The sequence below is a fragment of the Mustela erminea genome, chromosome 4 (assembly GCF_009829155.1).
Source record: "Mustela erminea isolate mMusErm1 chromosome 4, mMusErm1.Pri, whole genome shotgun sequence".
In the NCBI taxonomy this organism is placed as follows: Eukaryota; Metazoa; Chordata; class Mammalia; order Carnivora; family Mustelidae; genus Mustela; species Mustela erminea.
In genome coordinates, this window is record NC_045617.1 from 73,330,944 (window position 1) to 73,352,941 (window position 21,998).

At 39.2% G+C, this 21,998-nt stretch overlaps 1 protein-coding gene across 5 annotated transcripts in view; it reads left to right on the forward strand.

Moving 5' to 3' along the window:
- The first annotated feature begins 8,252 nt into the window (after positions 1-8,252).
- The window catches only part of SOGA3 (SOGA family member 3), a 47,254-nt gene continuing 33,508 nt past the window's right edge, over positions 8,253-21,998 (forward strand). For 2 of the 5 annotated variants that reach the window (XM_032339579.1, XM_032339582.1), the window contains exons 1-4: positions 8,253-9,042; positions 10,977-12,162; positions 12,625-12,849; positions 14,619-14,777. In XM_032339579.1, coding sequence (XP_032195470.1) covers positions 11,071-12,162; positions 12,625-12,849; positions 14,619-14,777 — 1,476 coding nt within the window. In that variant the 5' untranslated portion in view covers positions 8,253-9,042; positions 10,977-11,070. Of the gene's footprint in view, positions 12,163-12,624; positions 12,850-14,618; positions 14,778-21,998 lie in introns of all 5 variants that reach the window. The other 3 variants (XM_032339581.1, XM_032339583.1, XM_032339580.1) reach the window with 3 other exon arrangements.

The window sequence follows — 21,998 nt, forward strand, 5'->3', positions numbered from 1 at the left end:
TCATAGGGAAAACTCATTGTATCATAGTTATTCCTAACCCTGACACTTCACATATAGGAATCAAGTTGCTAATTTTCAAAAAATAAATTTTGGCATTTTGATTGGCAATCTCTGGACTATAATAAACTATTAATTCTCTATTAATATATTATAAAAAATGTTTAGGATACTGAATCCTCCTATAAACATTTATTAATGTCAATCTATTAGCAGACTTAGGACTTAGATAATTTTTCTGAATAAGGGTTTATCATTTTCTTCAAAAATGTATTCTACATTTCTTATTTGATTTATTAACACATAATCTATTTTGTAGTTATAATAATACATATCCCTTTAAATAATGTTTTCTGTTTGTTATTGGTATAATGACACGGATTATAAATTGATTCTTTTATCACACAACAATCTTTCTTAACTCTAGTATCAATAATTTATCTGCATTCTTTAAGACATCATATCATCTACAATGATGATTATTTTTACTCCTCTTGCAATTCCTTTTTTAAGATTTTTTATTTATTTGAGAGAGAGAGAGAACACAGAGGGAGAGTGACAGGGAGAAACTGACGCCCACCCCTGCCCTCAAGCATAGAGCCCGATGTGGGCCTCAATCTCAGGATCCTGGGGTTATAACCTGACCTGAAGGCAGATGCTTAACTAACCGAGCCACCCAGGTCCCTGTAATCCCTTTTTTTTTTTTTTTAAGACTTATTGATTTATTTTAGAGAGAGAGAGAATGTGAGCAGTGAGGGGGGAAAGGAGAAGAGAGAGAATCTCAAGCAGACCTGAGCTGAGTGTGAAGCCTGACATGGGGCTTGGTCTCACCCCTCTGAAATGATGACCTGAGCCAAAATCAGGAGGCAGACACTCAACTGACTGAGCCACCCACGCACCAATCCATTGCAATTCTTAAACTAAATTTTTATTTTACTGTTACTGTAGAATCTCTATTAGAATATTGAATACAAATAGTCTTTCATGTCTTTGTTCTAATTTCTCAAATGAAGCGTTTTTAATAAATCATCAAATATGCTGTTTGCTATAGATAATTTTTGTGGATATACTATATCGAGATGAGAATGTTTTCCTTTATTCTTAATTTAATAATATCCCATTATTACTCTTTCTATTCACTATTGTACCACAAGTCCTAGGCAGTATTATAAGATGAGAAAAATTAATTTAGGGCAAAATAATTGGAAGGAAAAAAATTAACATTACTATTTTTACATGATATAATTTTATCTACTTAGAAAATGATTCTATAAAAAATTATATACAAGTCCATTGCCATTCTGTACATTAACAACATGCAATTAAAACATATGCTTATCAATGAAACTAGAGAGTGTTATGCTAAATGAGATAATTCAATCAGAGAAAGACAAATACCATGTGATTTCACTCATATGTGGAACTTAAGAAACAAAACAAATGAGCAAAGGTTAAAAAAAAGAGGAAGAGAGAGAGCCAAACCAATAAAGAGACCCTTAACTATAGAGAATAAACTGATGATTACCAGACTGGAAGAGGGTGGAGGCATGGGTTACATAGGTGATGGGGACTAAGGAGAACTTGTGATGAGCACCTGGGTATGTATGGATGTGTTGAATCACCATATTGTACACTTGAAACTAACACTACAATGTATGTTAACTAACTGGAATTTAAACAAAAACATTTTTAAAATATGCTTAAAAAGAAGACCCTTTTAACAACAACATAAAAATATCAAGTACTTGGAATGAATCTAACAAAGGATGTGAAAGCTCTTTGGGAAAACAACAAAAAAAATTATTCAGGAAGGAAAAATTATTGAAGACAAAAAAATTGTCTTCAGAAAGACAATCTAATTGAATAAAAAGATATACCATGTTAATATAGAGGTAAAATTCATGTCATAAAAATGATAAGCCCTTCAAATTGATTAATGTGCAATCTGATGAAATGCCCATAGAGAAAATTCATTACCAGTATTGAAAGAAATATCTCAAAATGTATGTTTTTTCTGAAAATAGGAATTTTAAGATCTGTCATACATGAAAAATACGAGTTTGTGAGAAACATCGTAATTTTAAAGTCTTTGAGTTATTGATCACATTGATCACATTGATCACATTTTTTGTGAACAATATCTTTATTTTCATTAAGGCATAGCTGACATATAACCTTAGATTCCTTTCCTGTGTACAACATATTGATTCAACAATTACATGCATGACAGAATGCTCACCATGATAAGTATAGTTACCATCTGTTCCCATACAAAATTATCACAAGATCATTGACTATATTCCCAATGCTCTACTTTTCCCTCCTGTGACTTTTTATTTTACAACTAGAAGTGTGTACCTCTTAATCTCCTTCACCTATTTTGCCTATTCTCTCACCCCCTCCCCTCTGGCAAACACCAGTTCCTTCTCTGTATTTATGACTCAATTTGTTTTGTTTCTTTGTGTTGTTTTTTAGATGCCATATACAAATGAAATTATATGGTATGCATTTTTGTCTGCCTTACTTCACTCTGTGCTAAATATCTTATATTTGACTCCTTCAAATTTGTTCTCCAACCCAGAAGTTGGCTTGAGTGGATCTCATCAAATACCTCCTAAGGCCTCTGGATTTAATTGGAAAAGCCTAAGGAGAAGCCCAGCAGGAGACCAGAGGCAGGCAGGACAGTGAGGTCATCTTGAGCTGATTATGTCAGCCAATAGAAAAGCTCTGTTCTCAAGTAGCCTGCTCTACACAAATTTATTTTCCTGGGTTCCAATGACCACTCTGTCTTCTCATCTTTTTAATACTATTACCAATGGTGTCTCTGTTTTTGTTGCTGTTGTTGTTGTTATTGTTTTTACAAAGTGTGCTGATAATCTCCTGTCTGGTATTTAACCCTAAGTTATTGAAGTATCCATTGTAGTTTTCCCTATATCCAATCTACACATCATAAATTGTAAATAAGCCCTCTTCAAATTATCTTAAATTGAGTATGTCTGAGTGAACATTTACATACAATAAATATCACTGAGTGAAGAATAAATCAAGTCAAAGTAACCTAGGATCATCAGATAAGAGTATCCTGGGGGAACTTAGGGGGCTAGTCGGTTGAGCACGCACCTCTTAGTTTCTATTCAAGTCATGATCTGAAGGTCGAGTTTGGAGCCCCATATCCGGCTCTGTGCTCAGTGCAGAGTCTGCTCATATTCTTTTTCTCTGCCCCTTGCTGCTCTCTCTCTAATGAGTAAATAAGATCTTTAAAAAAAAAAAAAAAAAAAAAAAAGAGCACCTTGATCTTTACATACCATATTTTAGTATCCAAATAGTGACTAGACATTGAAAAAAAACCTCACTGATATTTAAGAACATCAAGAAAACAGGATACTCGAATATAAAGTATAGGTGGTATTTTACTTATTTTTCTATAACTGGATCAACTAAATATTAAATATTACTTTTGCAGCTTATTTAACAAATACACAGGCATATAAAAATATAAAAAATGAGCAGATCCATTTACCATTAGTAGAATCTTTGTTTGATTATGTTCCTTTTAAAAAAATTTTTTTATTAACATATAATGTATTATTTGCCTGAGGGGTACAGGTCTGTGAATCGTCAGGTTTACATACTTCACAGCACTCACCATAGCACATACCCTCCCCAATGTCCATAACCCAGACACCCTCTCCTTACCCCCACCCCCAGCAACCCTCAGTTTGTTTTGTGAGCTTAAGAGTCTCTTATGGTTTGTCTCCCTCCTGATTATGTTCTATGCAGAGAGGGACCCTAATATAATTTTTTAAGACAGGATGGGGAAGGTAAGAGTTAGAACTTGAAAACTTATGCTAAAATTTCCTAGTGAAGTACCTGGTAACTTGGGATGCCATTCTTGTTGGTCTGACATAATGAGAATTAGCCTACTATACTTGTATTAGGTCAGTTATTTATTGATGAAGGAGGATTTAGAGGTGAGATAAAGGGTTATTAAAACAACAATTTTTACATTAGGGGGAATTTAATGGTAATCTTAAATATATATAGCATTTACATAATAACTATAGACTTGTTAAAAATTTCCACTAACATTAAGATTGAAATGGGACTAAGTTGAAATCAAATATCTTACAGAATTTTGCTTATGGTGAGGGCCTAGACATTGGCTTGAATTACCAAGGGTAAATATTCATGAGCATTTATAGAAGCAGTCCAAGAGAATTTGGACTATGTAATACCTAACTGCAAACGTACACAACAGTAAATGCATGAGTAGCTAAAGCCTTCATAGTACACTAGTAATTTCTGCCAATCATAAAGCAGCCGGAATCCAACATATGAATTAACAACTAGTTTTTGGTCACAGTGTTAAGTTACAACATACATACATTTACTTTGAGAAATTGTAGCATAAAAATTAGGCAAAAGACAATATATAATATGGTTTGGGTAGTCTGCATAGACATAAAAAGATGAGTAATGATGTTTACAACCCAAGGAGTCTATGATTCATAAATCATTATCTAAAATGTAATCCAGAGAACAAATGTGGCTTGTGACTGCATACATATGTCAGTAAAGGTCAAGACAATGGCAAATCTCCAAGCTAAATTACTCTCTAAAAACAGAAGATGGATCTGAGAGTATCAGGTTTTCTCTGTCACTTGAAGTCTACCAGTAAAATTCCAGCCCCTATGCTGACTAACTACCTGCTAGAGATAATGAGAGATACAGAAATGTTATTTGAAAATATCTATCATATTTACAGTTAATTTTTAATTTGAAGTAGCACATTAGCTTGGGATGAACAATTATAAAATAATTCAAGACTAACCAAGTAATTCTAAGAGTGTGACATTATTTATTAGTTCTATGGAAATGATTCTATAGAAATTTGTTCTAGAGAATTTGGATAAACTAATATAATAATATTCCTAAAATATGAAAAATGACAGTAAGAATTAACATTTACTGGTACCTTACAGGGCCAGGCACATAGTAATTGTCACTTAAAATTTGTAATGATTAGCACATGTCCCATGCACTGTAATAAGAATTAGCTTCACCATTTTATAATAATCATCATCACAAATTAGGTATATAAACTCAACAATATATGTTAAATATATAGATAAATGAATGAATGACTGAGCGGAAAAATACAGAGGCTCAGGAAGTTTAAATAACCTGCCTAAGTTCACATGATAAAAGAATTTGAGACTTAAGGTGAGCCTTAAGGGTAGCTTTTTTGTTTTTTATTTATTTGTTTGAGAGAGATGGGAGGGGCATGAGCAGGGAGGAGAGGGAGAATGAGAGGGGGTATTAAGGGGGAGAGGGAGTAGGGAGGAAGGATAAGCAGACTCCCCACTAAACAGGGAGCTTGTTCTGGGTCTCTATCCCAGGATCCTGGGATCATGACCTGAGCTGAAGGCAGACTGTCAAGTAACTGAACCATCCAGGTGCCCCATTAAGGGTAGCTTTTGAATAGGAGAGGAAGACAGACATGCTAAGTATGGAAAACAGCAAGAAAAATAATACACAAAGAGAATGAGCCCTAGATATTTAGGGGTAAAGAGACAATAAGTACAGGTAGGAAGGAAGTATGGGTGGTGAAGCATTAGAAAGCACATTTTGGTATAGGATGGCGACAGGGCAATTCTTTGAAGTCTAGAAGAAGAGTTTGAACATGATCCCGTGATTGTAAGCAGAGTGACATGAGGAAATTTTTTGCCTGAAAGAAGTGTAAATTGGCAGCATTAGGCAGTATGGGTGTGGTGGAAAGAATCTATTTAATATAGGAGGAATTCACAATGGTCTGGATTTTGGTATTGATTACACAGAAAATAAAAAAGATAAGTCTAAGAAATATTTTGAAAGAAAAAAATGGATATAGAAGGAAACAGATTAAGCAATAAAGAAACCAATGTTTAGTGAGAAGATGTATCAAATGATGATTTCATTTAAAAATCAATATAGAATATAGTTTTTCTTCACTAAAAGGAAAAGAAGATAAAACTCGATACCAGTTGGACAAGAGAGAACATTTTCATATGGAGTTTGAGTTGATAATGATGCTTCCAAATGTAGACAGTCTGTTCTTATGTCAAAAGATCAGCCTAGGTAGGATACAGGTACAAAATCAGCCTTGATTTTCTTTTATTTTTTTTTTAAGTCCTGGTATGAAAAAGAGGTATGTGGGAAGAATATAAAAAGCAGACTGGATATAAGAAAGGACCAAAGTTCAAGTTCTGATTCTGAAATTTAACTTAAATAAGTCACTTACCACCTCAAACTAAGTTATTCCATGTTTTAAGTGGAGAAAATAGTATCTACTTCACAGTATTTTAAGCATACAAAGTGAAATGGTCTTGCAAATTGTAAAGCTATATAAAGATACCTTTATACAGTTAAAGTCTTGAGAACCAAAGGGTAGATATTTTAAGCTATGTATTTAAGGACTTTGGAATTGAGACTTCAGCCGACTTCCCTTGATTGAAGATGCACCCCATACTATGCTACAGAACAAGCAATTCATTATTACAGAATTAAAAGGCCACTTGGTCTGTCTGTTTCTGAGGCACAGCAAAAATAATACTGACAAATTCTGATAAAATCTTTGAATAATTATCTTTGGGGTTTGTCTTATTGAGTAAATATAATCTTAACTAGCAAATAAAAGAATAATTTTTGAGTTCAAAAGTTCTCATGGCATATCTACATGAGTAGAGAAGCATCTTAATATTGCTTATTCTTATTCTTTATTAGTCTTCAAATTTGACATTGCATAATACTAAATTATGAAGTGACACATTTAAGCACAGTGACTACTTGATTAAAGCATGCATGATAATAAATTCTTGGTTTTTTATAAGACTTTTAAAGTTACTAATTACACTGAAATAAATAATAACTGCCTTAGGAACAAAACCTGAAATATAGATGACTGAACAGAGTACAAGCTCTTAGAGAAGCAGGACGAGGTACATTTTGTGTTCATAGACTATGTTTATAATATCATTATTTTATTTGTAAGGATTAATCTGAAAAAAAAATTTTATCCAATTTATCCACTTTGATTGAATGAGACCTATGGATCTTGGTATTTCTTAAGGAAACTACAACTCAAGTTTGAGTACATAATGACAAGTTGTCTAATACAAATTCCAAATAAGTTGTGATTATATTTTACCTTGCTTCCCCCCGCCCCTTATTTTTGCAGCCTTGTTGAGGTCTGAGCTATTCATTATAGAGGTCACAGATACCACATTTACACTTTTAAAAAGTAGGAAAAGGATTATGTGGAAATTATCTGATTCTCTTCAGTATGCCTGAGCCTCCCAGACAGGAAGTATTTGTTTTATATTTGCATACTTAGCACCTTGGACAGTGTCAGGCATAAAATAGGCATTTATCTATTCTAGACCAAATGAATACATGAATGTTTTGTCCTATAGATTGCTGGAGCTACTAATCACCAGGACTTAAACAGCTTTTTATTTTGCTGTAATTATGTTGCTTGTATGCAAACTACTCTTAAATTGTTTTTATTTCATTTTTAATGCAAGATGTTACACTCAGAAAATAAAATCTCTTACACTAAAATTCATGTTAGCGTAAAAAATAATATATTGACCTCCTTTGTACCTTCAAAACCACATATTAATGAATAAATTAGAACAAAATTAGAGCAAAAAATGCTTTTTCTAAAGCAGTGTTTACTTTTATTCTCATCTTCAAGTTCACCAAGGAATTCTTTGAGGTGCAAGGGAGACCTCCATACCAACCCCTCCTCCCCAAAAAACACCGGAAGGAAAAATAATTTTCCAGTCCGATTTTAAAAATACTATTGTGGAACAGAATAGATTAGTGTACATTGTAAAGACATATATTCTGAATTCCTTCCTTTATTCCCTGAATTTCCTTTAATCTCCTATTTTATAAATACACTCGATGATTTCTGCTCACCATATGCACTACTATAAAGATTATGGATTCTAGCAATTGCTTCTTGTATGCACAACAGAAACGAGGATTTAATAAAGGAGAGAAGAGTGTAAACCAAGGGCAACCCCGCTGTAAACGATCTCTGCAAACCGATATTTATTAGGTTTGCACTAAATTGGTGGTGGCAGCTCAAGAGCCTTTTGTCTGTGGGACGGTGGGTCTGGCAACCATTATCTACTCCGGGAAGCAACGTCTGTGACTCCGCCCGGGCTGGGGGTGGGGAGGGTGCACCGCGTGGAGGGCTGTACGAGAATTAAAGTGAGCGAACAAAGAGAACTCCCAGCAGCCGCCTGCCAGCTCCTCGCAGCTGCATCAGGAGACGTCAGTCACGCCCGGGAAGGCTGTTTGAATACGCCTCCCAGAGAAAAGAGCTCAAGTGAATAATTGATGGAGATTGATCCGCCCAGGACAAAGCTTGCAGAAAACCAGCGCATCCGATTTCGAGCGGTTTTGGAATCCTCTGCCAAGAATAGGATATGGGAGCGAAGCAAGGACTTGGAGCGCAGCTACAGATCTTCCATCTCGGGTGTGGCTCCGGCCTTTTTGTCTTCTAGCCACCTCCCCTGTCACCCGCTCCTTCCCCCACCCCGGCCCGTCCCCGCCTTCTTCTCTTCCCTATGAAAGTAGCCTCTCTTTGGTTACTTCTACCCCATCCTGCCTTGCAGTCCCGCCCTCTCCCCTGCCCAGTCCGGTGAGGTCAGCTCATGAATATCAGTGCACTTCCTGAGGAGCGTCTGGCACCGCTTGGTACCTCGCGTGTTCGCCGGCTTGGAGCCGCAGCTCAGCCGAGTCGCGGACCCCGGGAAGTAACCGGCTCTGGGGGCCGCCGAGCCTGCACGTTAACGCCATTGTCTGGAGAAATCGAGTGGGTGTGGAACTGGGGCGAGAGGGCCCAAAGTCGTGCTCAGCCAAAAAGTGGCACATAATACTACGAAGTTAAACTTTCCTCGTCTTAAAAAGACGTAAAAATAAACCCTGAGGTCGCCGGAGGATCAGAAGGAAAACGCTGTTGATGCAACTTCGAAACATCGCGTCTGCAGAGAAGTGAGCAGTTCTGGATTTCTAAAGGGATGGGGATGAGAGATGGGGTGGGTCAATGGGCAGATAAAATTTGAGATTAAAATTGTTGGTTTGTGCCCATCCGGGGTTGCTTGGTTGGCGATTTCCACGGGGGAAGCCTTGAAGAGGCACAGCATCTTGTCACTTTGTGAGAATCACGTGACAGCATGGTACCTTTGATGTGGGAGCCCAGTTCCTGAGCTTTCTCCTGGGTTAGAGCTGTCTGGGAGCCGAATTTAAACGTTGTCAGGGGACTCTCAGCTCCTAAGTGATGATGCTTAATTCAAAAAAAAAAATAAGGTTGCATTGGCAATATAGCTTGGTTAGGTGGTCCGCATTAGTATGACCCATGCCGTTGAACTAGGCCAGACATTCTAGGAGGATGTGGCTCTGAAGAACGTGTAGAAAATAAGTTGGTGGATAACTTTTTTCCCCTTAGTGACTTCTTTGTTCGTCATTATTTTTTAAACTGTTGGGGGAGATCCCAAAAGAGAAAGTCAGGGGCAGAAGGAAACTTCCAGTAATATTTCTTCATAAAATGAGGAATTGCTGCATGTTCACTAAGTTATGATACTTAAAATGGACAATAACAGGAATAATGCTAGTAAAATAACTGGCAAGCATCTCTTCTCCTAGTAGGAGGATTTTTTCTTCTTTTTTTTTTAGCAGAACTTTCTGCCTAGTCATACCCCTTTCGGTGCTTTAAAGAGAGATGGTAGCTCTAAGGAAAAAGCACCAAACTGACAGTCGACCAGGTAGCTGGATCACTAGGCAAAAGAACCCAGGAGGCAATGGCTTGCTATTTTCCAGATTTTAAAAGCTAGTGATGGATTTATCTTGGAAAAAATACACAATAGAGGTTTATCTTGCCACCATGAGTAAAGATGTACCATGTTTCTTGGCTGGAGGGTCATTCTGTCTCAGAATTTGGCTTCATAGAAGGAATCCGGCACTTTAAAAGTACAACTTTACCTATGATATAAACTTTACCTGTGATATATACCATGTAATAAGATGTTTAAGAATGAAAATATCTTCTATCTGGCAATTACACTTAAAACTAAAATGACTCACAAGAACTATAAAATTCTGATAAATGTAGAAGTCATCACGTGTAACTTAAGACATTGTGCAGGGCTAGCAATAAACTTTTCCAAAAGTATTTTAAAAATTGTTTACCAAAGCTTAAAGAAGAATACTTTTAGGGTTACTAATAACTAAACCATCTAGATGATCCTGAGTGCCATTACTTTCTTAAAATGAAGTTGATTTAAAAATCACTCATTACTTTTTGTCTTAGTTCCAGTCTAAAAGAAAATGGGTGAATTTCTCTAACCAAGAACAACAGTAAGAGTCAGACCTATCTGCGAAATGTATCCACAGCAAAATTCCTGTAGGAACCTACATCATAACCCCATTCCTTTCTTTGAGAATAGTAATTAAATAAAATGTTCTCTACTCAACTAGGTTTTAAAATGTGGATTCAATAAGGAGGAAAATCAAAGTTGAAAAAGCAGGGTATTCAACTCTACCATGTGGACTTCTTTTCCTTCTGAAGCTTCTTCCTGACTTTATCCCCTCATCTTTTTCTTTTTTCTTTTTTTTTTTAATTCTCCCTTCCCATCAATTCTTTTCTGACCCATATCTCACCATTGCCAGAACCTGCTACCGTGAGAATTTTAGGTTCAGCTGCTTTCCCATCATCATCGTTTAACTGAGATGGAGTGAGTTGGAGATGGTGCCTCCCTCAACAAAATGAAAATAGACTCTTCTGCATCCTCTTCCTAAATTCAAGGCTTCTGTTAAGTGCTTTACAAATTTCATGATTTTCTAGGGCTTCTCTTTTACGGGGAAATCACCCTTTGCTCCGGAAAAATGCAGACGTGTTGTGTGCTTCCCTTCTTTTGTTTCTATCTCAGATTAGAAAGGAAGGTTGGCGGATTTGAGAAGGGAAAAGAATGATCTGGTGATGAACCATTCTAATCTCATCTGGTAGATTCTTTCCAGACCGCTATGAGTCAGCCACCGATGGGGGGCGCTGCCCCCGCCACAGCCACAGCTTCTGCAGCCACTTCTGCCACTGAGGCTCGACTGCACCCAGAGGGCAGCAGCAGAAAACAGCAGCGTGCTCAATCACCTGCCAGACTAAGGGACAATTCGGTCCGACAGACAACCGCGACCACCCGGTCCCCCGTGGGGGCCGGCACTAAACTCAATTCTGTTCGACAGCAGCAGCTGCAGCAGCAGCAGCAGGGCAACAAGACCGGGAGCCGCTCAGTGCCTCCGATCAGCGCCCGAGGAGGCGGAGGCGGGGCGGAGAAGGCTGCGCCCCTGGCGCCCAAAGGGGCCGCGCCGGGAGCTGTCCATCTCGCGGCTGGTGCTGAAGCGGCCCCTGCGGCGACCCTGGCCCCCGTGGGCGGCAGGAGGCCTGGCCCGTCGGAGGAGCCATCCCGGGAGCTAGAGCCGGTGTCCGCTAAACTCGGGGAACCCCCTCCGCTCGGGGAAGGAGGAGGAGGGGGTGGGGAAGGAGGAGGAGCCGGCGGTGGCTCCGGGGAAAGGGAGGGGGGCGCTCCGCAGCCGCCGCCGCCGCCCAGGGGCTGGCGAGGGAAAGGCTTACGCGCTCAGCAGAGGGGCAGCAGCGGCGGGGAGGGGGCCTCCCCTTCACCATCCTCTGCGGGCAAAACCCCAGGCCCCGGCAGCAGAAACTCCGGAAGCGGTGTTGTGGGGAGCGGGAGCGGTGGCGGAGGGAGCTACTGGAAGGAAGGATGTCTGCAGTCTGAGCTCATCCAGTTCCACCTCAAGAAAGAGCGGGCGGCAGCGGCGGCGGCCGCGGCTCAGATGCACACTAAGAACGGCGGCAGCAGCAGCCGCAGCTCCCCGGTCGCTGGCGCCCCTGCCATCTGCGAGCCTCTCGCAATCCCTTCAGTCTCCCCAATGGCGGCGGCAGCGGAGGGCCCCCAGCAGAGCGCTGAGGGCAGCGCGAGTGGAGGGGGCATGCAGGCGGCGGCGCCTCCTTCGTCGCAGCCGCACCCGCAGCAGCTCCAGGAGCAGGAAGAAATGCAGGAGGAGATGGAGAAACTGCGAGAGGAAAACGAGACTCTCAAGGTGAGAAGAGTGGGGGGCAGCCCCGTGGGGGAGGGGAGGTGTGGGTCTCGGAGGATTAGGGCGTGTCCCGCGAGGGTGAGAGTCTGTTAACCTGTTAAGGGGCCTTAAAAAGGGAAGGGAAGAAGAAACAAGAGGGGGGGCGGCTCCTTGGCCTTTTCCAGGTTTAAAACGGCCTAAGATTAGTAGCCTCAGGTTTTAATTTAAATCCAAATTTGGGCCTTCGTTCTCTAATTATCATGGTTTGTCCCACTTTTTCATGCAGAGAGGTAGAGTAGGAGAGTGCGAGAAGGCCCAAAGAAGGCCCATTTTTCTAGTTTCTTCTTCATTCAGCTCTGTCACTCCTGTCTCATGGAGAGGGGGCAATAAAACTGAGAATTTGGAGTTGGCATGGGGTACGTACGGTGCATGTCCGGGTGGCAGGGGGCAAGGTTAATTTTGACCCACGGCCTGTCACCGCCTCAGAACGAGATTGATGAGCTGAGGACCGAGATGGACGAGATGAGGGACACTTTCTTCGAGGAGGATGCCTGTCAACTGCAGGAAATGCGCCACGAGTTGGAGAGAGCCAACAAAAACTGCCGGATCCTGCAGTACCGCCTCCGCAAAGCCGAGCGCAAAAGGCTCCGCTACGCACAGACCGGGGAAATCGACGGGGAGCTGTTGCGCAGCCTGGAGCAGGATCTCAAGGTCTGCAGCACCCGGGCTTGGGTTGGATAGGGCGGGGGGGGGGGCACGGGGAAGGGACGGCAGGTGAGACCTCTTTGCGAGGAAAGGCCTCTACTGGTCATTAGCAAAGACACGGAGTTTCGCAGCGCTAACCGCGAAATACCAGGCTTCCGGGCAGGAGAAAGGGAAGGACAGACCAGCGGGTCTGAAGGGTCTAGTGTGCGTGGAAGGCCTTGAGGAAAGCGAGGTTAGTGGGCTTTCCTGGGAGTAATGGTGACTCCTCCAGAGATGGTGGGAGGAGGGCGCCTCACCCGGCAGAAACGCGGGCGTGGCAAAGCGCAGACTCTGGCGTTGGTAGATCTGGCCTCCAGAGGCTGTCTTCCGAGCAAAGGCCAGGTGAAATCAGCCAGTCAAGAGCAGCGCGATGAAGAGGAATTGAAGACCAGAACAGCGTTGGAAAGATATCATAGTTAGGGTTTCTCGCTGCGAGTCACCCTAACCTCCTTCTTCCAGGACTCCTTCCTTTCTGTACTTTGCTAACTCCATGAAAGAAAATCTGCTCAAATTGCCGCCCCTTGTGGAGAAGTAAAGAGCGAGTGCAGTAAATGAAAGAACCTCATTCTTAATGTGAAGCTCTTCCTTTAGAATTTCCCCCACTGTGGAAATTTTAACCTTGAAATACGTTTTTTAAGTAGGTGTGGCCTGTTCGGTTCAGTTTGACTGTAGGCAGATTCACTGACAAGGCAAACCAATGTTATCTTCATAACCTTGGACAACCAAACATAATTTTAATTATTTTTAACTTTCTCAAGATATGAAAATCAAATGTCATTATCCTATATTTGTTTTAAAGAAAGCTGTGAGAAAACACTTAATGGAAGTCATTGTATTATTATTTTTTTCTTTTCCTAACATTTGTTGAGTGCTCACTATGCACCAGGCACTGTGGCAAGCATTCTTATATATTAATAGTGAGTTATCTCTCTAAATGTTAGCAGAAGACAAAAAAAAAAAAAGAGTTTGGAATTATTACTAACATCATCTTGTATGGAAGCTGAACACTTTTATAGTTAAAGTGCCCAGTCCCCAGCCCTGGGAATTGGCTAATAGGTGGCCAAGCTGTCTCCCTACCCAGTAGAAAACCGCAGTCTACGTCCTGAGCCACTATATAATACCACACCAAAGCAAAGGCAAAAATGTACACTGTAGTTAAAGCAAAACAAAACTTAATCTCAAGGACTGATATATTTCCTAGGATTTCATATTTTATAGGATCAGAATTCAATCCTCACACTTCACCTGTGAAAACTTCGTTTTCTAGTCTTGAAAATGAGTAATAACAGAAATATATAATGTTGTAGAATCAGAAGAGACACGTGACATTTCTTTAGGCATGATGAATCACAGTTGAACATCTGTTACGTGGTGTAGTGTGGAGGTTTAGGGAACAGAGCGGAGAGCCAGACTACCTGACCACTTGTTAGCTGTGTGACCTTGAGCATATTACTTCACATCTCTGAGACTCCATTTTCTCATTTGTAAAGTAGGAATAGTAATAGTCCCTATATCATGGGTTTGTTGTGATGGTTAAATCATTTATATATGTGAATGACTTATATATAAAGCATACTGGTATATGGCGGAAACAATTTGTATATCAACTCTTAATAGTTTTATTTATTTATTTATTTATTTATTTATGGCTCTTAATAGTTTTAATGTGAATGTAACTTTAGCTCACTACTTTATTGTCTTTAATTATATATTACTGTTAAAACACTTTAACTTAGGTTGCAAAGGATGTATCTGTCAGACTTCACCACGAATTGGAAAATGTGGAAGAAAAGCGAACAACAACAGAAGACGAAAATGAAAAACTGAGGCAACAGCTTATAGAAGTTGAGATCGCAAAGCAAGCTTTACAGAATGAACTGGAAAAAATGAAGGAGGTTAGTATTTGATTATCTCATGTTCTGCTACATATACATTTAGTTCTTTAGAAAAGAATCCCCAGGACAAATATGACTGTTAAAATACTTCCATCTTTTAATTATTATAGATCAGTTTGTTGTTCTCACCCAATATACTAACAGATGCATGACTTCATACTAAATTAATAAGTAATAAAGAAAAATTGACCTCAGCCCTACCTCTAACTTGATATATATGAGCTCTGACTGAGGTTCCATTCTGTCCTCTAAGTTCATGTTAAAGAGGGGCATCTAGGTGGTGCAGTCGGTTGAGCTCCTGACTCTTGGTTTAGGCTCTGGTCATGATCTGAGGGTTGTGGGATTGAGTCCCCTGCACTCAGCCTGGACTCTGCCTGGGTTTCTCCCTCTCCCTCTCTCCCTACCCACCCCCAAATAAATAAATAAATCTTTAAAAAAATAAATAAATAAATTTATGCTAAAGAAATTACACAACTATACAAACACAAAGGATGTCCAAGATTACGAAGGACTAAGTCTTGTGTTGAGAAGAAGAAATAGTCCTGTGATTATTACTGAGTTCATAGAACTGCAGACTTTTAGAATGAAAATGCCATAAAAATCATTTAATTGAATCAAATTGAATCATTGCTTGAATCCTCCTTATGACAAAACCCCCAAATGATCAGATGCTTAGAACATTACCAGTGACTGACCTTTAAGTTCATTTGCATTAGCCAGTTCTGTCACAACCTAGCTCTGTTTAAAGGTTTTCTTTGTTTTGAGTTGAAATCTATTTCATTGTAATTGAAATTGACCAATTCATCTTAGTTCTTACGCTTTAGGGTAAGAGGAAGAGTCCAGAGTCCTCTTCCACATCAGGTATTTGAAGTTTCTATTTCCCCTAAATTTTCTCAAAGAACAAAATTAATATCAGAAAATAATTGGAGGAGAAAAGAAACAGAAAGTTTATAGATAAGATAAAGGAGAAAAGATAACAGAAAGTTATCAAGAAGTGATTAGCTTTGTTATGGAGAGAGTGGTTGGGTTATGAGCATCGGGAAGGTATGTGCTATGGTGAGTGCTGTGAAGTGTGTAAACCTGATGATTCACAGACCTGTACCCCTGGGGCAAGTAATACACTATATGTTAATAAAAATAATTAATAAAAATAAATAAATAAAGAAGTAATTAGCTTTGTGATAAGTAGCAATTGAATTAAAATAATCATCTTTGAAAACTGCCTGAGAGTATATGTGCAACTTACGAAAATTATTATTGAGAATTAGCAAATGCATAAATGGTCCTCTGGACATTGTCCTCTGCTTAAATATGCAGAATTTAAATGAAAATCCTAACCTTTCCATGGACTAACTGAATTATTGCACCTTGCATTGCTTTGCTTATCTCAAAATGGTATAAAAATATATTTACCATGTAACAGTGAAAAAAGTATCAAGTCTGGTTAGGAATATGTGTCAGGAATTTGTATGTAATAGTTTCAGTGGGGTAAACTATTTTGTGATCTAAGTTTCTATTTATTATTATATTATCCTGATTTTAAACATTTTTTAACATGAAAAATTAGGGCAAAACCATTTTTTTAAAAAATGTTATTTATTTATTTGATAGACAGAGATCACAAGTAGGGAGAGAGGCAGGCAGAGATGATGAAGTTCCAGAACCTAAGTCAGGTTCGGTGGGGTGAGGTTCGGAGCTGACGACTAAAGAAAGAATTCTTAAGACATCTTTGGTGCAAAATGGTGGTTTATTAAAGCACGGGGACAGGATCCGTGGGCAGGAAGAGCTGCTGCGCCGGGCATGTGAGGAGTGGCTGGTTATATACACAGGAGTTGGGTAGGTGAGGACAAAGGGTTGTTCAGAAGGGCTGTTGGGGTAAAGAAGACTGTCAGGATATTGAAGGCCTGGTTACTATCAAGCCAAGGCCACTTTCCTTTTAATGAGGCACTAACATAAAGACAATTGGGAGTCTCCTGGTGGAATGTTACATTCCTGCTATCAAACGTCCTTGTTAGTGAGATTTAGGTTTTAAAAGAAATTTAACTTTATTTACTTTTCCTTCTACCTCCGTCTCCTTCGGTTTTTTATGGAGGGGAGGATGACGTTAGGGCTTGAGGAACTGAGTTATGTATCTTTGGAAATTGGGCTATTGATAAGGCAACTTCTTTGTTGTAAATCTCAAGGACATTTGTAAACCAAGAGAGACTCCTGCCTTGCAGGACTGTGATCTCTGCAAGTTAACCATTTGTTCTTCTTTTAGGGCAGTCAGGGGTGCCTGTGGAATGTCACACATATTACCAAGGGGAGTGGGTGGAGAGGGGGTGCAAGGCGCCAGCCCCTGCTCCATCCTCAGCCAGCCTCCTGCTCCCTCATCAGAGAGAGACAGAGAAGGAGGCTCCCTGCTGAGCAGAGAGCCTGATGTGGGGCTCCATCCCAGGACCCTGGGATCATGACCTGAGCCGAAGGCAGAGACTTTAACCCACTGAGCCACCCAGGCGCCTCATGGCAAAACCATTTTCATGATCTGTAATTCCTAGCTAATTCCTAAGGACGGCTGTGCGCTACAGGAGGAAAACATGGAAACTGGGAGCCATGTGACCATCTTTACCATGTAACTAACTGTGTGACTTAAAAAGCTTCAAACTTGCCTCAGTTTATTCAGTTGTAAAATGTTGTCTTAATGACTCTCAGCATCTCCTGCAGCTATCACGACTTTTATCATGAAGTCCAGGACATTACCTTTAAAGAGTAGCATAGATTTTTTTTTCCTAAAGTTAAGAGATTAACTATGAAATTATGTGAAGTATATGCTTCTTAAACAATGTACAGTTGAAATTAAAAAATGAAAAAAAAATTAATTTCCAGGAAAAACAATGAAATAGGCAACTTTATTAGTTTGCTAGGGCAGCTGTATCGAAGTACTGCCAACTGGGTAGTGTAAATAATAGACATTTATTTTCTCACAGTTCTGGAAGCTGGGAGTCCAAAGTCAAGGTATAGTCAGGGTTTACTCTCTAGGAGGGCAGGATCTGTTCCAGGCCTCTCTCCTTGGCTTATGGACGGTTGTCTTCATGTTTACATTGCGTTCTCCCTATAAATACCTATGTCCAAATTTCCCCTTTTATAGACATCAGTTGTTGTAGATTAGGACCTACCTAATTGTAGGTCGTACATTGTAGATTGACTGCCTCTGTAAAGACCCTATCTCCAAAAAAGGTCACATTCTGTAGTACTCTGGGTTATGAATTCAGCATGTGAATTGAGGGGACCTAATTCATTCTATAACCATAACAATTAAACACCTTCTTATAGGCAAGTAAAGAGAAAGTTCATTGTCAGTTACATTAGGCTCCATTCCATGTTCATACCTCACTTGCCTTCTCCCATATTCCTTGTTTATACAATTAAGAACACTGAAGTCAAAACAAACTTCATTTGATGACCAGGAATGAAAGAGAAATACTAAATACTAAATATCTGAATATCTAAATATCTGAAAGTTGGATTTTAGAATGACATAAGAGCTTCCTGATTTCATTCTGTGTCCAGAAAAGGGGAAAATGCCTGTAGACTCTCCATTAGCCAGATAGATGGGACATCTGCCATTGTAAAATAAAAGCCAGAATAGTCTGGCTACCAGGAAGGAGGGCTAGAACCTGAGAATGCCCTCAGGAGAATCACTGTAGAGATGTGTTTTGTTGATTCTATTACCTAAACTCTTTGCTTAACTATTTCTTCCTTCAGGGCTCTGACTCTGATTTGGGAAAACATTCTTGTAGTATCAAACAATGTGGGTATACGTTCATGCCAAAAAGGAAATTCACATTCTCCTTGGAGTTCTAAAAGCCAAACTCCAGTCCCTGATTAGAGACTACAACAACAATAACAAAAAGTGGAGGGAATTTAGGAGCATGTATTCAGGATATTAGCTTTTAAAGTAACCTTTGATTAAAAAGATGGCTCTACAATAGCATTCCCAGTTTGAGAAGGTGGGTGGCAGTGGAGAAAGGAAATAGAAATAGAGAGGAAGAACAAGAGAGTAGAAGATAAAGATCTGGGGGATTCTAAATGCAATAAAGGAAAAATGAAAAATATTCTCACAGGAAAGTTCTGAAATCATTCATTTGAGGTTAACCTTCATAATGCTCAGAAAAGAGTCAGGAATAGAAAAGGTAGTGTAAAACTATATTTGGAAATCAGAAATGTTTCATTAAAATGAGATTCTTGTATTAACTTTGTTATCTTCCAAGAAGATCAGTATTAAAACTGAGTTGCAACATAAGTGTCTCACTGTGTGGGGTAGGAGCTGTAAGTTTGAAGCATGAGTTGGCCTCGTGTGACTGTGACAGTTTCAGATAGTCATCTGTTTCCTTGGTTGTAAAATGAAAACCTATTCAAGTCCTTGGTGAGTGTTAATCACACAACTGTCATCCTTTGTGGCATTCTAATCAGTGGAGAAAACAGAAGGAGGCCAAACTTTCCATTATGAAGAAAAGACAGTAGTTATGGAGTAAAATCATAAAATGTTAAGTAGAATATACTAGAGAGAAGCAACGCTCTAACTCCCAGTTTTTAGTTTCTTATATGGAGTCATATAGATGTTGAACTGCACAACTGGGACCAATAGGCCATCTGCTGGAGTTTGGAAGCCATTAACTAAGAGTTTAATTGGCTTCAAGGGTGTTGACCAATTGCTCTCAAGGCTAGTGGCTACACAAGGTCCTCTGCACCTGCTCACATCCATCTGCTTATCTTCTTCCTCTGAGAGTACAGAGTAGGCACTGGGGTAAGAAGAGTTGAGTAGAGGCAGGATAGAGGTAATTAGACGAGTCTACTGCAACTCATTGCTTGTACTGAAACTGTTGGTGTTCTGCCAACTGCAAACAAGAGGGACCTCTTAGGATGCAGCCTTAGAATCTTAATGGTATTCTATCTGATTACAAAACATTGATTGCTACTACCACTATGCTTTCTTGCAGTAGAAAAATGCCTCTACTTTTATGTAACCCAGAGAAAATGACGGTTTTCAGCATCACAAGCAATCAGAGACAGGTTTTTACAAAAGTTATTTCATGGAAACTACAACTCGTGGTTTGAATGCCAAGACAGGTTAATGCACAAATAGCATAAAGATATGGAGGAGGCTCTGTGAGGGCCGAGTGTCTGCTATAGCTAATTGAAGGTCACCGCCCTTCATGAAGTCCTTCTTCTATAGGAAGAAACTTTACTTTGAGAGTTCTGAAACCCTTGTGCTCTTCAGAAGGGAGGGGTCTTCTCATGTCACCTTTAAGATCTGACACTTGGAGAAGCATTGGTAATAGACATTTGAGGAAAGAAATGGACCTTTGAGGTTGGAAAGGAAGAAAGAATAATGATGATGATGATGATGATGATGATAGTGATGATAAATGATTATTTGATCCTTTTTGCTTCAGAATCTATCTTCTTTGTGTTGTTTCATCCCTTAACCTCATACAAGAGTCTTAAAATAATTTTCTTAACTTTTCCTGGTCTTTGCCCTAGAGGGCCCTTAATTTGCCTACTGCGATAGCACTATCTATCTTGAGACTTTTGTTTTCTGTGCACTTGCTTAATATATTCTATCTATTACAGTGAACTCTCATTCTAGAACACAAAAATAATTAGTACCATAAATTTCAACAGTAGTGTCTTTTTTTTTTAAGTATATAAAGAATATATCTGTTTACTTAGACTTTCTTTACAGACCGATCGCTAATAAATAAATTCTTGTCCTGCATGTTTAGTATTGCCTATTTGTTTTTTGATATAAAATAAATGTTAAGTGTAACTTTAATTGGTTTTGATAGGGTATGTTAATCTAAGTTATAAAGTACAAAAATGAAATGCTGAGTAATAAATCAGTAAAGAAGCAGTCCCAGAGATGGTTTTAAGGGGGAATTTCTTTGGCATTCATATAGTTTCCCCTGGTTCTGGTAGTTGTAATTTGGAAAATAGAAGAGCAGATATTGACATTTTTAAATGAAATTTCCATAAATATTTTTAAATGCATCAATTAAACACTATTACTTTAGTCACATCTTCTCAGAAGCAATGGTTTGTTGAATAACTTAGGCAGGAATAATATGGACTAAATTAGAATCTTAAAAAAACAATGTGCCTGGTAAGCAGAAGAAACCTTGTTTTCCAGGTTGCTATATATTGGGTATGTGTTTTCAGAGATGCATTTATTTGGAAATTGTGAACTCAATTGGATTTTTTTTTTCATGAAATTACATATGCAGTTGTATGCACTCTGAAATTATTCCCTAGACTCAGTCCTATATTAGTGGGTCTTTTCTTTTATCCAGATGCCAAACCCCCAGCAAAAGCAAATCCCTGTCGGCGAGACAATCCCCGTTGGTGGAGTATTTTGTGAAACATATTGAACTTTTATTGTAAACCTCAGGTTTCTGTTTATTTAAATGAAAAGCACAAGGGTTTCAAAGCTTTTGAAAGTAAGGATTCTTCCTACAGCCAGTTTGTGTCTTGGCTGGGATTTTGAACTTTATGTTCTTAAAGCACCAAGGCACTGTATAAATATGAATTTTACCTAATTAAGCATCTCCTTTTGATTATATGTTTATTCCCATTTCAAATATCTATTAATTATGATGTTTGCAATGGCATGGCTTCATAGATTCTGTTCAATAAATGTATGTTGAGGGGCTCCTAGGTGGCTCAATTGGTTGAGCATCTGGCTCTTGATCTCAGTTCAGGTCTTCATCTCAGGATCCTGAGTTCAAGCTCCTACTTAAAAAAAAAAAAAAAAAAATGCATGTTGAAGGGTTTGTTGCATTTGCTGGTGAACCGTATCGATGACATCTAAGTCTCCAACCATGTACTCTACCAGTTTAACGAGGTTCTGGGGCTCTAGGCTGAACTTTGAGGGATCTGAGTGTGAGAGGTGAGCAGTTTATATATGTTTAAATATCTCCATGGAAGTTCTTTGCCGACACAGGTATTAAAGAGTTGTTTACTTCTCCATCTTCTTTCTCTAACCTACCTTAAAAAGGAATTTGAAACATTTCTCAATAAATCATAACCCTTGAACTAAGGGTTTAAAATTTTGGTCAAGTAAGAATTCTGGGAAGAAGAAAGAAAACTTAACCCAAGGGATGTGTGTGAAACAGCTCTGAGCTCAGTAGCAGTTGAGGCAGGGAGAGAAAAATTCAGAGAAGTTGCTTCCTAACTGTGGCTGCA